General features: G+C 49.0%; 1 protein-coding gene across 1 annotated transcript; it reads right to left on the reverse strand.

Annotated features, from left to right (window-relative positions):
* Nucleotides 1-13,138: 13,138 nt before the first annotated feature.
* On the reverse strand, nucleotides 13,139-14,053 carry LOC123065685 (heavy metal-associated isoprenylated plant protein 28). Its single transcript, XM_044488924.1, has 3 exons — nucleotides 13,841-14,053; nucleotides 13,650-13,725; nucleotides 13,139-13,557 (listed from the first exon to the last, which is right to left on the reverse strand). The coding sequence occupies exons 1-3, from the start codon at nucleotides 13,844-13,846 to the stop codon at nucleotides 13,193-13,195; spliced, it is 447 nt and encodes a 148-aa protein (XP_044344859.1). The 5' UTR covers nucleotides 13,847-14,053; the 3' UTR covers nucleotides 13,139-13,192.
* Nucleotides 14,054-14,935: the final 882 nt, after the last annotated feature.

Raw genomic sequence — 14,935 nt, forward strand, 5'->3', positions numbered from 1 at the left:
TATAGAATGTAATTCCAATTGAAAATGGATCCCGCCCGAAAAAATAGTAGAATACAAACGGGATTCGAATTGAGTTGGCACGGTAAACGTGCACTGTGCAAAATTTGAACGAAGCGGGGAAAGTCGCAGTAACCGCCCGAAACCAAAATCTGCGAGATGGAAATCACTACTGCCTATCCGTGCTACGCAAAGCCTATCTACTAGATTTCTATAGGTTTCGATAGGGGTAGGTTTGTAATTTCACCCAAACGTGACGTAACTGCCTCTCACCCGGATTCATACACGGTGGGCGCCAAAACACAGTGTGCCCTCGGCCGAAATCGACTCCCTCCCCGATTCATATTCATACACGGTGGGCGCCAAAAACAAACTCTCGTCGGAAAATATTTGGTGTATGCAAGATTACCGTCCTATCCCCAACCGACTAATGTTGCTGTGATGTAGTAGAAATTTGAAACGGGGGCTAAGTTTGTAAATTTCCTCGCATTTGAGACAAGTGTGTCCTGACTACATGGTTCCCCCCTTCCTCTCTACCTCCCTTTTCCCCATGCGTACTCCGTGGGCGCCAAAACACCCTCTCGACCCCACCCTCCTCCGTCCGCCACCCCATCCACCGCCGTCCTCCTCCACCATGCTGGAGCTGATACCCCAACGCCGCCGTCCATTACAAGAGATCGACCTCTCTCATCCACGCCTTCGGATCGGGATCCTTGCATCCCGTCCTCTCGCTCATCCCCGCCGTCGTCCACCTTGCTGGTGCCGCTCCTACGACCGTCTCGTCCACCGCGCCCCGCCGCCACTGTCTACCCTCCTAGATCTGCTTCCACGCCGCCGACAGCCATCGCTACCGCAGCACCATCAAATTCTCACCAGATGCGTACACGGTGCCGCACCAGAGGCGGTACTCTTTCGTATCTGCTCAACTTATTTATCGCAGCAAGAAAATAGATCGCCACTGCTTTACTCTGATTTCTTGTCTTGGTTGCGAAGTTGCCTTTGTCCGGTTTGCACCTTCAGATCCACCATGGCATGCTCAACACTATACTCCCAATGCTTATGGTTTTCCCCTTTTATATTCCACACTAGTTAAATCACAGTAGACTAAATTTCAAAATTGGGTGAGTCGATTTTTCAGAGCTCGCCGGAGTTTGCCGGTGCGATCCAAGGGGCTCGAGTGGTTGTGGGGCCTCGCCGAACGAAGAAAACTCAATGCGGGTGGGGGTGGGGGTGGCGGAGGAACACAGGCGGTGGGGGCCGGTGGTCCGGCCGGCGGCCCGTGCGGTGTTCTGTATGGGAAGAATCACAGACGAGGAAGAAGAAGGGTTAGGAGACGTAGGATCTTCATCCAACCGCCTGAAATGGTCGAGAGATAGCTGGGAGTTGCATTCTTAATGCGCTCTGGTTCATCATGTGTGGGCACTGCGCAACCAACATTTTATTATCCAAAATCTGCTTGCTCTTGTTTACCATGTTCGATAGTGCTGGCCTGTACGTGATTGATAGGCTTTCAATTACTAGCGGCAATACAACACCGTATTTTCAAGCCAGTTCCACTTTCCCGATTTATATATCGTGGTTATGGTGTACCCCTGTTATGTACACTATGATCTGCCTAGTTGCTATGTGCCCTTGTTATCATGGTTTGGCAATAAACTATCTATACAGTATATTATGAACCTATCATCTACCAGCTATCCTTACTTCTGGAGCCTATTTTTTTGTGTACTTGTGCCAGATTATATAAATGCATGCACGATATTACAGCACACATGAGCTCTCTCCTCAGAATCCAGTGATAGCACATAAGTGTTTACAGGGGCGCCCCTATATTAGAATATCATCTGCATTACAAAGATAATCTCACAACTATTTATGTTTTCATGGTTCTCAGATATTATACGCAATTACAGTGAATATCAGAATCCGCGCATCAGAAGAATATTGTGGAACACTGCAATGACTTACAAAATTGGCACCAAGGCATTGAGTGCCATTTTGGAAGCAATGAAACTCGTATGCTCCCCACCTGTTGATTCTTGTTCAGAATATCATTCTAATGACTATTCTAACCTCGAGGAGTCAAAGGCAGATGGCCTGTCCTGTTCACCCATCAAGGTGCCTGTTCTAATTTGGCAAGGTTTTATTGATTGCGCGTATCTTGCATATGTTTTCTTGCATTTCTTCTACTTTGTTTCACCACCATCTGCTTAGTTTACTCATCATATAACTCGAGATGCTACGCCCATCCATTATCAATACATATTCCATCTGTCGTCATACCATCTTTTTTCACTCAAATGTCGTTCTTGTGCATCAGACATCAAAAAGGAAGAGGGTGATTGCCGAACCTGAAGGAGCACCAGCAAAGTCCTTGAAAAACATGGTGGTGCCGGAGAAATCAGGCAGCGCCCCACTTATATTGGTTGTACAACCAGTGACACAAAACATAGGACCGACTCCAGCAGACTATACCCATACTTCACTGGCCACACCACTAACCCCACCACACAGGACCTGCACTCCAGCAAAAGGTATACCGATTTCATTTGCCATAGCACCAGTCGTACCACAGAAAAATCCCACTCCAGCAAAAAGTATAGCAAGTCCACCGACCGAAGACCTATCCCAACTTCAGAGACGGCCAATTCCTGCAGATTGGAACCCCATTCCATTTATTCCCAGTTTAAAAGACAATTCTTTCAATGTTGTTAGGGACTACGTGCATATATTCCCATCATGGGAAGATTATAGTGAAGACAAACACCATTTTCACATCTTCCTGTCCAACTTACGTGTAAGTGCTATTATTCATGGTTATTATTTTCCTATTTTCTGCTGATCGAACACATCAATGATTTACATTACACTGTTGTAACTAGGTGACGGTCAATCTGGATAGTCATGACGAGCAAAGCTTGCTTGTGCTTTTCAAGGAAGCATTGCAGCAGTATCGGTGTTACCTGAGGAAATCACACTTTGATGGCAAGTTTATAAACGAATTTCCGGTGAAGTCTCCTGTGCTAAATTTATAAGACATTGAATGGAAAAACCTTGTTATGCACTGGTCTCGTTCCCAGGATGAGGTATTGTCTATGAAATCACATGACAATTGGAACTTCTACTTTTCCGCATGTGCCTTACGGATCTTTTTTGCAGGAAATCTGCTCGAAGAAGAATTCCGGTTTGAAAAGAACGACGGGATATCGCAAATATGCTGTCCGCTGCTTTGCTTTTGTTAGTACATGTTGTCCTGTATCACTGTACTTGCATACATACCTGGTTCATTATGTGACAGTAGTATGCATGATAGCTTGCTTATCAATTGTTCGCTTCAAATTATCTGATCTATATGAATGGTTACATTAGTGTAGAATATATCCAATGCCAATGAATTTGTTTAGCTCTACATTGTTCTTGTAAGTACATGTTGTCCTTTATCAGTGTACTTATATTGACAGGTCGTTGTTCATGTACCATCACTCTGCAGCTTATTTTCCTTTGCCCTCCATTTTCTACACATCAGATCTATATTTACTCTTACCATAAGGTTGGTACTGAAGAAGTTTAGCTGTGCATTGCTCTTGGCTATGCCTTTTGCCTGTATCGCTGCACATACATTTATAGCTACTTGGTTATGTAGCATCACTCTTCATCTTATCTTAAATATTCTCCATTTTTTCGTATATTATCACATCTATATTTACTCTTAACAAGATGTAGAATAAAGGCAATGCTTATGAAGAACATTTTGTGCTAAGCTTCTTGAATTCCCCCCCCCCCCCCATCGGCATGGACAAGGGCTTTATAGAGCCTGTCTTCACCAGTAATGTAAGTTTGTCCTTCTCAAGCCTTCAAACTTTGTTGTGTATATTTGGTTAGGCATGACTGCAACAGCTGTTTATTTTTGGTGTTTGCATCAAATTGCATGTTTAAAGTTTATTATGTAGTTCATAAACAAAAGTTTGTCCTTCTCAATTTAAGTTTTCAGTTGTACAACCAAGTTCCTTCTTCATACCATGTAAATTAAACTATACAGAGCAAGTGATCTTCTTTTGCACTGCATGTATGCTTCTGTTCTCCATCCGTAATCCAGTGTGTGGTGAACCTACCCACTACAGCACAATGTTATATTCTGCAATGTATTAACTATGAACAATGTCATATCATTCTACTATTATTTAAACCGCCTCTTTATTTGCCAATCTGAAATGGGATAAATTGACAGCACACTAACCATTGATACTTATGAGTTCTTGATCTGTAATCCAGTGGTGTCGTGAAGCTGCCAACTCCTTCACAATGTCAATTCCTGCCATGTCTTGACCTGAACAATACCATATTGTGTTAATGCAATTTTAAACTGTGTCACTTTATTCGTCAGTAAGAAATGTGATGAATTGTCAGCACTGATACTTTTATGTGCAAAACCTGTCATATGTCTGCTTGTTTATCTTTCAGAGTGGGGAAGATATAAGTGTTGAACAAGCACAGTCTCATCATCTTGCTCAGCTGCTTGCGCTGCAGCTCCCCAGCAGGGCTAGCCTTTCTTGAACTCTATTGAAGTGATGTCGGTTTTGTATATTATTTTGTCGGCGTGCTTATTTGCACTAGTGGCGATCTTTGATGCCCAGTGTATGTAATGTGTTGTCTGCTTGTGCTTTATTATCATAGTGGCGAACTTTGATGCCCAGTGGATGTATTATGCCGTAATTTCTTTATTGTATAGTCTATGTTTTTTCTTATTCATGATGCTACAGTTATTTTACTGTATATATATCCTGTCTTTGTAGTAAACCAGCCAAACCGTAAAATTACAGTACATAATCGGGCCGTCATGCAATCACGATGTATCATCCGCATCATGGGCCCCGTCAAACTGGCCCACTAGTATATTCGGGCCTTTAATAGGCCGAGTAACCCCCGGCCCTCTTTTCGCAACAAAACTCAATGGGCTTTTAGGAGGCTGAGAAGTAGGTTGGGCCTGAAACAGGCCGAATAGCTCATGGGCCGGGGGCAGCCCGAAATGGACCCCGGCCCATGATTGTGCGAATCAATTCACGGGCTTTTAACAGGCCAAAGTTGTCTCGGTCCTTGTTTGGCCCAATCAGATATCGGCTGCGACCAGGCCAGATGCAAACCGGGCCGTAGTTAGGCCCAACTATATGACGGGCTTTTAACAGGCCAAAATTAATATAGGGCCGAAATGTTAAATGTGTCCTTAACAGGCCAAAACTAATATCAGGTCGAATTACTAAATGGGCCTTTAGCAAGTGGGCCCAAAAGCATAGCGTCCAGTCAACGGGCCGAATCTGATATGGGCCATAATTGAGCCCAAAGCCTCTTAAAGGGTCGGACCTGATCTGGGCCGTGATTTGGCCTAGAAAGTGGGAGGCTTTTAACGGGTCGGATCTTATATGGGCCATTACTAGGCCCGAAACGTGGCAGGCCATTAATGGACCGGATCAATTATGGGCCGGCATTTGGCCCAAAACATGGCAGCCAGTTAATGGGACGGCCTACTAGGGTCCTCAAAATCTTGTGGGCCTACAGATGGGCCGGCCCATTAATGTCGGCGAAATCTCATGGGCCTTTAGCTGGGCCGGCCCATTATGATCTGCAAGAATTTTGTGGGCCTTTACCTGGGCCGGCCCATTATGGCACACAATAATCTTCTAGGCCTTTACCTGGGCCGGCCTATTATGGCCCGTGAAATCTTATGGGCCTTTAGCTGGGCCAGCCCATTATAGTCCGCAAAATCTTGTCGGCCTTTAACTAGGTCGGCCCATTATGGGCCGCCAAATCTTGTGGGCCTTTAGTTGGGCCGGCCCATTTAAACTTGATTGGCCATGCCACGTGTCGATGTATCATAGACGCCTTCTGTCCAATGAGTGGATGACATCTGTCCCAACGATGAGCCGACACGTGTTTCCTCCAGCCAATGATGATTTTACACATGGAAAATCCCCATTGGTCGGGGCTGTTAACGGGTTATCGGATCCAAAACCCGACCCGATAGCTTAACGGCGTTCCGTTACGGTGGATGCCACATGTCGGTCACCCTTGACGAAAGCACTTCTGTGACGCGCGATTTATTGTCATGGAAGTGGACACTTCCGTGATGATAATTTTGGTAATGTCATCGAACACTTCTACAACAGCACAGGTATGACTATCTTGATTCTGTCATAAATTTGTCATGGATGTACATGCATGACAAAAAATGCGACCTACTGTGACAAGCACGTATCATCACGGAAGTGTATTTTTTTGTAGTGTTGAGCGTTGTATTGCAGCATCTTCAATTCTTCTGCGCTAGCTTCACAGTTCGGTTCTCTCCCATCAAAGAATTCACCTTGCAAGCCAATACACACAATAGCCCAAACGGCGGGGTTATGTCCAAGAATATGCATTTTCATCTTATGCTTCCAACTAGCAAAATTAGTACCATCAAAGTAAGGACCTCTATGGTGATAGTTTCCCTCGCTAGACACCATACTCTCCTAGGTTGTGAAACCAAGGCTATGACCACCAAAAGCTATGGAAATCAAAACAAATGGAGACCAAAGCTCTGATACCACTTGTAGGATCGAAAGTATGTCTAGAGGGGGGTGATTAGACTACTTGACCAAATAAAAACTTATCCTTTTCCCAATTTTAGTTCTTGGCAGATTTTAGCAACTTTGGACAAGTTAAGCAATCTTAACACAATTCAAGCAAGCATGCAAAAAGTATATGAACAGCGGAAAGTAAAGCATGCAACTTGCAAGAATGTAAAGGGAAGGGTTTGGAGAGTGCAAACACAATAGGAGACACGGATGTTTTTGTCATGGTTCCGATAGGTGGTGCTATCGTACATCCACATTGATGGAGACTTCAACCCACGAAGGGTAACGGCTGCGCGAGTCCATGGAGGGCTCCACCCACGAAGGGTCCACGAAGAAGCAACCTTGTCTATCCCACCATGGCCGTTGCCCACAAAGGACTTGCCTCACTGGCGGTAGATCTTCACGAAGTAGGCGATCTCCTTGCCCTTACAAACTCCTTGGTTCAACTCCACAATCTGGTCGGAGGCTCCCAAGTGACACCTAGCCAATCTAGGATACATCACTCTCCAAGAAGTAACAAATGGTGTGTTGATGATGAACTCCTTGCTCTTGTGCTTCAAATGATAGTCTCCCCAACACTCAACTCTCTCTCACGGGATTTGGATTTGGTGGATAGAAGATTTGAGTGGAAAGCAACTTGGGGAAGGCTAGAGATCAAGATTCATATGGTAGGAATGGAATATCTTGGCCTCAACACAAGTGTAGGTGGTTCTCTCTTAGAAAATGTAAGTTGGAAGTGTAGGTTCGTTCTGATAGCTCTCTCCACGAATGAAGAGGAGGTGGAGGGGTATATATAGCCTCCACACAAAAACTAACCATTACACACAACTTGCCAATCTCGGTGGGACCGAATTGAGAAACTCGGTCGGACCGATTCAGCAATCTAGTGACCGTTAGGATTTTCGGTGGGACCGACATGCAACTCGGTAGGACCGATATGGTTAGGGTTAGGGCATAATGTAATCTCGGTGAGACTGATTACACAAACTTGGTGAGACCGATTTTGGTAATAAGCTAACCAGAGAGTTGGTCAGGTAAACTCGGTGAGACCGATTCGCTCATTTCGGTGAGACCAAAATGTTACGAAGGGGAAACAGAGAGTTTACATTGCCATCTCGGTGGGACCTATCGCTCATCTCTGTGGGACCGAAATGTTACAAAGGGATACAGAGAGATTATAATCCCATCTCGGTGAGACCGAGATCCCTATCGGTGAGACGGATTTGCCTAGGGTTTGTGGTAGTGGCTATGACATTGAACTCGGTGGCGCCGGATAGAAAGAATCGGTGGGGCCGAGTTTGACTTTTGGTATAGGTCATATGTGGATATGAGAAAGTAGTTGAGGGCTTTGGAGCATATCACTAAGCATTTTGAGCAAGAAAGCCATTAAGCAACACCTCATCCCTCCTTGATAGTATTGGCTTTTCCTATAGACTCAATGTGATCTTGGATCACTAAAATAGAAAATGTAGAGTCTTGAGCTTTGAGCTTGAGCCAATCCTTTTGTCCTTAGCATTTTGAGGGGTCCACTTTTCTCATCCATGCCATGCCAATCATTGAGCTTTCCTGAAATATTTATCTTGAAATAGCATTAGTTCAATGAGCTATATGTTGTTAGGAATTACTAAAACCACCTAGGGATAGTTGCACTTTCCCCTGCCCCTACTTATATAAGTTGAAGGGGCGGGTTACATGTGGAGTCCTATTAGGATTAGGACTAGTCTATTACAAGTGGAGTCCTAGTCTTGCTTCCTTTGTAAGAGAATATTCATGTATGCTTTCCTCTTAAGCCGGCCCATCATAACATAAGCGGGCCTTCTGGGCCTTGGGCCTAGTCTTCTATCTGACCCGCCGTCGGAACCATTAGTGTGTCACTAGGCTCGTGAGTCACCAATCCTCCGGCGGGTTACCAATGAAACGCCAAGTCTGGCCGGGTCATACCGCGGGGTTCTGGTCCAGAAAAAAATAATCCAAAGCTTTTTCTTCGTTTGGACTCTTTTTTATATTGATTTCTGAAAAGCCAAAAACATGAAGAAAAAACAGCAACTGGCACTGGCACTAGGTTAATAGGTTAGTCCCAAAAATAATATATAATTGCATAATAAAGATTCAATATTGATGCTATAATAGCATGGAACAATAAAAAAATATAGATACGTTGGAGACGTCTCAGTTGTCGTCCCAACCATCCTTCTAAACCCTCCTCATCTGCAGGAACCCCTTTGACCATTGGTTAAGTTTCTTCCTCGCCTCCATCTGGGACACCACATCTCGTTGCTGCTCGTAGTCTCATCCCTAGCTCCGGTGAGGTACGGCCTCGGCGTGGCCAACGCACGTCGTTGCCGCTCCTCAAATCGTCCCCACCTTCGGCCTCATGCGAAGCAGAAATTGGCTAATGCGAGCAAAAAAATTAGGTACCGAAGATTTAGAAAATGGTATATCATATCAGCACCTCCGAGATACCCAGCCAATAAATGTTGAGACTTAAGGACCATCACCAAAAAAACTAAAATCTTACATAAACCCAAAGAATAAAAACATAAGGACCCTGATAAGTGCTACACGTGTGTCACGAACACATGGCATCTCTGAAAGTTTTTTATGGCAAGTTTAGTGACGCAAAGATGGCAACTTCTTTTCGGATGGCAAGTTTCAATTTTTTTAGGGTTTGCTTTTTCTTTCTGGATGACAACTTTAGTTGTAAAATTTGTTAGGGTTGAGTGCTTCATGCCACAGTGTGGAGCGTTGTTCGTATGGTATACGAATGATAAGTATAGTATGGAACTTGAATTCGAATGGACTAGTTTCATCGTAAAAAAGCCTAAGGACATCTCCAACGGTGACCCTCAAATTTCCTCCTGGATTTGTCCACGGACGTGTGGGGGGGGGGAGTCCGCGGACACGGATGCATGAGGCGGCCATCCAACTTTGCTCGCATAACTACTATCCGAACAAACCAGACGAAATTCGTGCAAACATGGTCATATTTTCATATAAACCGGAAGAGATTCATGCAACACGGCAAATTTAAAATAAACATGATGAAATTCATTACATTTCGGACATACTTCAACTAAAAGTGGTGCTTGTCCAACTATGGAGGTATAATACCTAATCGAAATGATCGCCGGTGCCCGTTCCCATGCCCGGCAATGAGCCCCAAGACCAGAAGCTTTTCTTTCTCCAGTTTCTCCTTGGCACTCTACAGCTCCGCCTAAGGAGCTCGGGGAAGTGAAGTTGTTCGTATCCACATCATCGCAATCGTCTAATCGACCAATGATGTTCAGCCCACCAAGCTTGGCTTCAACAGGAGGGGAGAAGCGGTGGCCTTCTTGGGACCCGAGCAACGGCGACCTCCCATCCACTACTCTTCCTTGCTACTGGCGGCGCCCGCGGACGTGCCGGCTTCGTGGTCGTGGTGGTGGGGCGCGGTCGGAGCGGAGCCGGTGATGCCATCCTCCTCATCATTGGTCTTGCCCACACTTCGTCCTCCACCTCGTCGAACTCCTTGTAGGTGACCTCCAGTTCTACATGACGCTGCGGTACCGCCATCTGTTGAGGTGGATCTAGCGGGCGAAGCGGTAGGGCTTGAGCAGCGCCGCTTGCTCCGCCACGTCCGCGTTCGGTGTGATCTCCTTACCAATGTTGAGATGATCCTTTCTCTGCTAGTCTTTGCCAACGGACATGGTGCAATGCACCGCCAAGGGTGGCACCGGTCGTCCTCCATTGGGGTGTCATCGGCCTCCGTCTGCCTGCCGGTTAGCAGCAATGGTAGCCATGTCCTTCTTCTGCTACGATGACAGTCCGTCCAAGAGAGTTTTGGAGCGCGAATAGTCCATAGCGGGATTGGTGTGGAAGAGGAGAAAGGAACCGGAGGTGGATGGACGTGGCTATGGTCGGGCCAGCAGTTTATATATATAGCGGGCAAATGGTAATGGTGGGCGGCAGAGGGGCGGATGGGTGACGCTGAAGTAGGTTCCTCGGCAACTGTGTGTCATTAATGTGGGCGGCAAACAGACGGACGGGCGGTTGTGGTGTCTTTTAAACACGGAGCAGTCGCATGCACCAAGAAGCAGCGCTCTCACGGCCGGCGTGCCGCTTCAGTGTCGGCGCCAGTGAGAGGTCGCATCCGCTCTGGCCGAGCATGAATGTTGCACTGACGGTATGGAGCGGTGTTGATTGTTTCTGGCGAGAGAGGGGATTTGGGTGGGCCAGGGTGGTTAGACGCTGGTGTGAAAATGGTTCGGACGCTGCAAAGCCCCATGTCTGTCTGCGATTTCTGGGAGAAAGTGCGTCCGGACCATCCCGCGGACCGATACAGACCCATGTTGGATGGCACAACATCGTCCGGACATATGAAGACAGTTTAAGGGTTGGCGTTGGACATGCCCAAAGAGCATCTCCAGCCGTTCGGCCCCCCAGGGCGGCGAAAAAAGCCGCCTGGGGGCGAACCGGCGCAAGCTTGGCGCATGGGGGCGACTCCGTTCCCAGTCATCACCCACCAGGTCGCCGCCAATATAGCGCAAGCTCGATGATACTTCGTACAAATTTGTGCAAACTCGGTGAAATGTCATTGAAATTTGTACAAAAAAGATAAAACATGCAACTACGCCTACTACTATGCCAAACTACGCCTAGTCATTGCGCCGCGTCCATCGCCCGTCATCTACATGCCGAGAAGCATGTAGAAATGGGTGTAGTCGCCGTCGTCGTTGTCGTCGGTGTCGTGCGCCCTGCCGGAGCCGCCGTCGTCCCTGCTGCACCCCTACCCAGGGTCGCCGACGCGTGGTGGGCGCTGGACGGTCCGGCCTCGTCCTCCTCATCGTTGTCGAGGACGATGACACCACCCTCCTTGCACCCGTGGCGCCGGGCCTGGAGCTCCGTGTATGCCAGGCGCTGGCGACGCACCTGCTTGCGGACGTATTCCTCCTTCGCCCATTTTAGGGCGGCCTCGTTGTCGGGGGCCACCATGTCGACATGCACTGGCTTCACGGGGAGCAGGCCCGGCTCGGGCTTCGGCCGGACCAGGCGGAGGGAGCGCCGGGAGGAGCGGGCACCCTTGTTGATGACAAGGGCACCGCTGCGGGTGCGGCGTTGGAGCGGTGTCTCCTCCAGCTCTGGCTTGACGGATCGGAGAACTGGCGAGCCGGAGAAGAGCGAGCCGGAGCACGATGACGAGAACGTCAGCTCGATTCACCGCGGCGTCCAGGAGCTGCCACGTCGGCGAGAGAAGGACGGTCGTGCCGGGTACTGGAGGCGGGGCACATTGCCGGTCTCGATGTGGTCGAGGACGGCCTTGAGGGTGCGGCCTGGCACGCCCCTCCACTCGCGCCGCCCTTCGGCGTTGAGGCGCCCGCGGGGGATGATGCCATTGACGGAGGCGATCTGCTCTTGGCGGCGGCGCTTGAAGTACATCGTCCACAACGTTTCGCTGTCGACGGCGTACCTTGGCTCGTTCCGCTGCTCCTCCATCAGGGACGAGCGGATGTGGGCGATCTCGGCCCGCCGTGCCGCCCCTTCGGGCACCGGTGGCACCGGACGCCGCCGGCGCTCAGCCTCCACGCCCCCGGCACATGCTTGTCTGGGGGCGCGAGATACTCGACCTCGTAGAGGAGGCGCGCCTCCGGATCTTGGAGATGGCGGCGACCGAAGCCATTCGCCGCCGCGCCGTCGCCCGGAAACCTCTCGGCCATCTGCTTGTCGGCGGGAAGGGGGGAGAGTGCTGCTTTGTGCAGCGGATGCGAGTGGGGGTGTGAGTTGTGGCGTTCACCGGTGTGGAGGTCGCCTTTTATAGCCGCAGCGGGGGCGGCGAGAGGCTGCATGCCAGGCGACGTGTGGCGGGAGCGGGCGGGACGCGCGTCGGTGGCGCCTTCACTGCGCCACCCGTGAGGCATCAATGGAGGCTGACCGGCGCGGTAGCCTTGGCCAGTCTTGGCATTGATTCCCGCGGAAATCGAGGCGATGAGGGAAACAAAGTGGTGTCTCGCTGACTCGGCGGGCCCATCCTCGTTCGCGCCAAAACCGCGTTCCCGGGCGCCCCAAGCGCTCCCCAGTGTGCCGGGTTCGGCCTGGGTCTGCCGGCATCCATTTCAGCCCAAATCGGCGAAAAACGAGCTCCTAAGAACGCGACTAGGCGTTTTCTGGGCGCCGACGTGAAGAAATCGCCCGGGGGGGGGGGGGGGGGGGGGCGTGTTGGGGGCTCGGCTGGAGATGCCCTAACCTGCTGAGCTAGTGCATTCTTGGCAACGGTATGGATGGATGGTGAGTTGGATGATATGCTCACCGTGTGGTTATTGGACAGGGAATAAAGTATGGGAGCAAAGAATATTACATTTTTGTACCACCAATCCGCGATGAAGTTGCTTTGTATAGTGGCACGCCACAGGAACAACAGCATATTGTTCCGTTCGGACGTCGGGTGCCACTCAGATGGCTACTCGGTATGTCCTAAATTCAAGATTATTTGAGAGCGATCGTTGTATCAGTATCTGTTGGCGATTTTTTCAGCAAAGTGTACTTTATTTACAGAGACAGAAACAAGAAGATATAATCATAAGTAAAACCCATCCATATGATGATCGCGTGGATCACATTACGGAGCAGCCTCCGGGGTTCTCGTCGCTGAAGTAATCGGTGGCCCTGGTGCCGCCGACGACGGCGGAGTTGGCGCCGTAGAGGCGCGAGTCGTCGTAGCCGTGCTTGTAGTAGTTGTACGAGGATGTGGGCCCGGAGGCGTGGGTCGCGTACATCTGGGCCCCACCCGGGTGGTACTGGTGCTGCTGCGCGAGGAGGTTGACGGCGCCGCCGGCGCCCGCGCCGGCGATGAACGGGGTCGGCCACAGCACCGCGCGCTTTCCCGTCCTCCTCACCGTCTTGAGCACCTTCTTCTGGTCCACGTCCCCGTTCACCGTCACCTTCTGCATCTCCATGTCGATCTCCACCGCGTCCACTCCTGTAAACCGGGCCAGATCAGATCACTGTCATCTGAATGCGTTCAGCACATATCTATCCATGATCTCAGATAGAAAGCTAGTGGGTACGTACCTTCTAACCTCTCGACTGCCTTCCTTATCTTCTTCTCGCACCCGGCGCAACACATATGCACGCACATCTCCACGATCTGGCAGGTGATGGACCAAGGCAGCATCATCAGACACAAAATGGCCAAATGATAAACCAGTAATACTTTCCCTAGATCCCAAACCACTCGTGAGAGGGGAGATTGGCTTACTTACCGTCATGTTGCTTGGCAAGCTCTGTGTTCGGTCCCTCGACGGCTTGGGGAGTTCTTCGACGTTCGGGTGAACCCGTGAGACGTTGACAAATGTACTAGAGTTGCGTGTCAACTGTCAACTGCCAAGTTGCGTATCCGTTGTTCCACTATATATGCACGCGCTCCGTCCGCATGTGGTGTACCCGTGAAGCATGGGCACGGCGGTCGAGCTGCGAGGTCGGCAGGGAGAGAGGGGCATAGACTTGACTTGTGACGAACTATTTCACGTGCAAACTGCACCGACCACTCCGTTCTCCCTCCACATTACGCGCTATAGAAAACGCCATTCGAAGCTGGCGGAGTGGGAGCCGCAAGCAACGCCGCACTGGCGTGTGGTATCCCGAGGCTCTCCTCTCGGTGCCGCGTTTCGTCCGAGTGAAGAACGGCGGGAAAGGGGGCGGGCCGCGTGATCCGCAGGCCTGATTGATTGGCCGCTCAGCAATTCAGCTAACGCCCCCTGGATCGACGGCATGCGGAGGCATCACGTCTCCCTAGTGAGAGCTGTGGCTCGGTGGCTGCCGCCGACGGCGGTGGATACTGTCCCCAAGTGCCAACGACAGGAAAGTTTGGGTCCTTTCAAAAACAGAAAGGCTGGACCGTTGACTCCGTTGGATGTCAAAGTAGTACTCCGTCAAAGATTTTAGGGAGCTCCTATTTGCCGCATGCTGCGGCAAATAGTCCAGAGCTTTCGCACAAGGCTGTCGCTGGCTGGGCCTGCCCACCGACATCTACTGTACAAGTCGCTACTATTGTGATCTTTTTTTCCTAGTTTGTTTTCAGTAAGTTTTTATATTGTAAAAAGCAAACATCTTTTATTTGTAATTTCCAAAGAAAATTTCCAATAACCAAACATTTTCTCAAAATTCCGAAAACAAATAAAAAATATGATTTTAAAGAACGCAATTTCTCTAAAATAAATAAAAATTGTGAACACATTTTACAAACATGAATTGTGTTTAAAACTCAAAACAATTTTTGAGAACGCAATAATTTCTCTAAACCCCAATTTTTTCTAAAATATTGTAAACATTTTTTCAAAGTTTTAAACATTTCATAA

Source organism: Triticum aestivum, chromosome 3B (assembly GCF_018294505.1).
Source record: "Triticum aestivum cultivar Chinese Spring chromosome 3B, IWGSC CS RefSeq v2.1, whole genome shotgun sequence".
Classification (NCBI taxonomy): Eukaryota; Viridiplantae; Streptophyta; class Magnoliopsida; order Poales; family Poaceae; genus Triticum; species Triticum aestivum.

Bases quoted from the DNA above. Each gene is read 5' to 3' on its own strand.
- LOC123065685 (XM_044488924.1), bottom strand. The intron at 13,558-13,649 runs GTACGTACCCAC...CCCGGTTTACAG, and splicing joins GGCAGTCGAGAGGTTAGAAG to GAGTGGACGCGGTGGAGATC.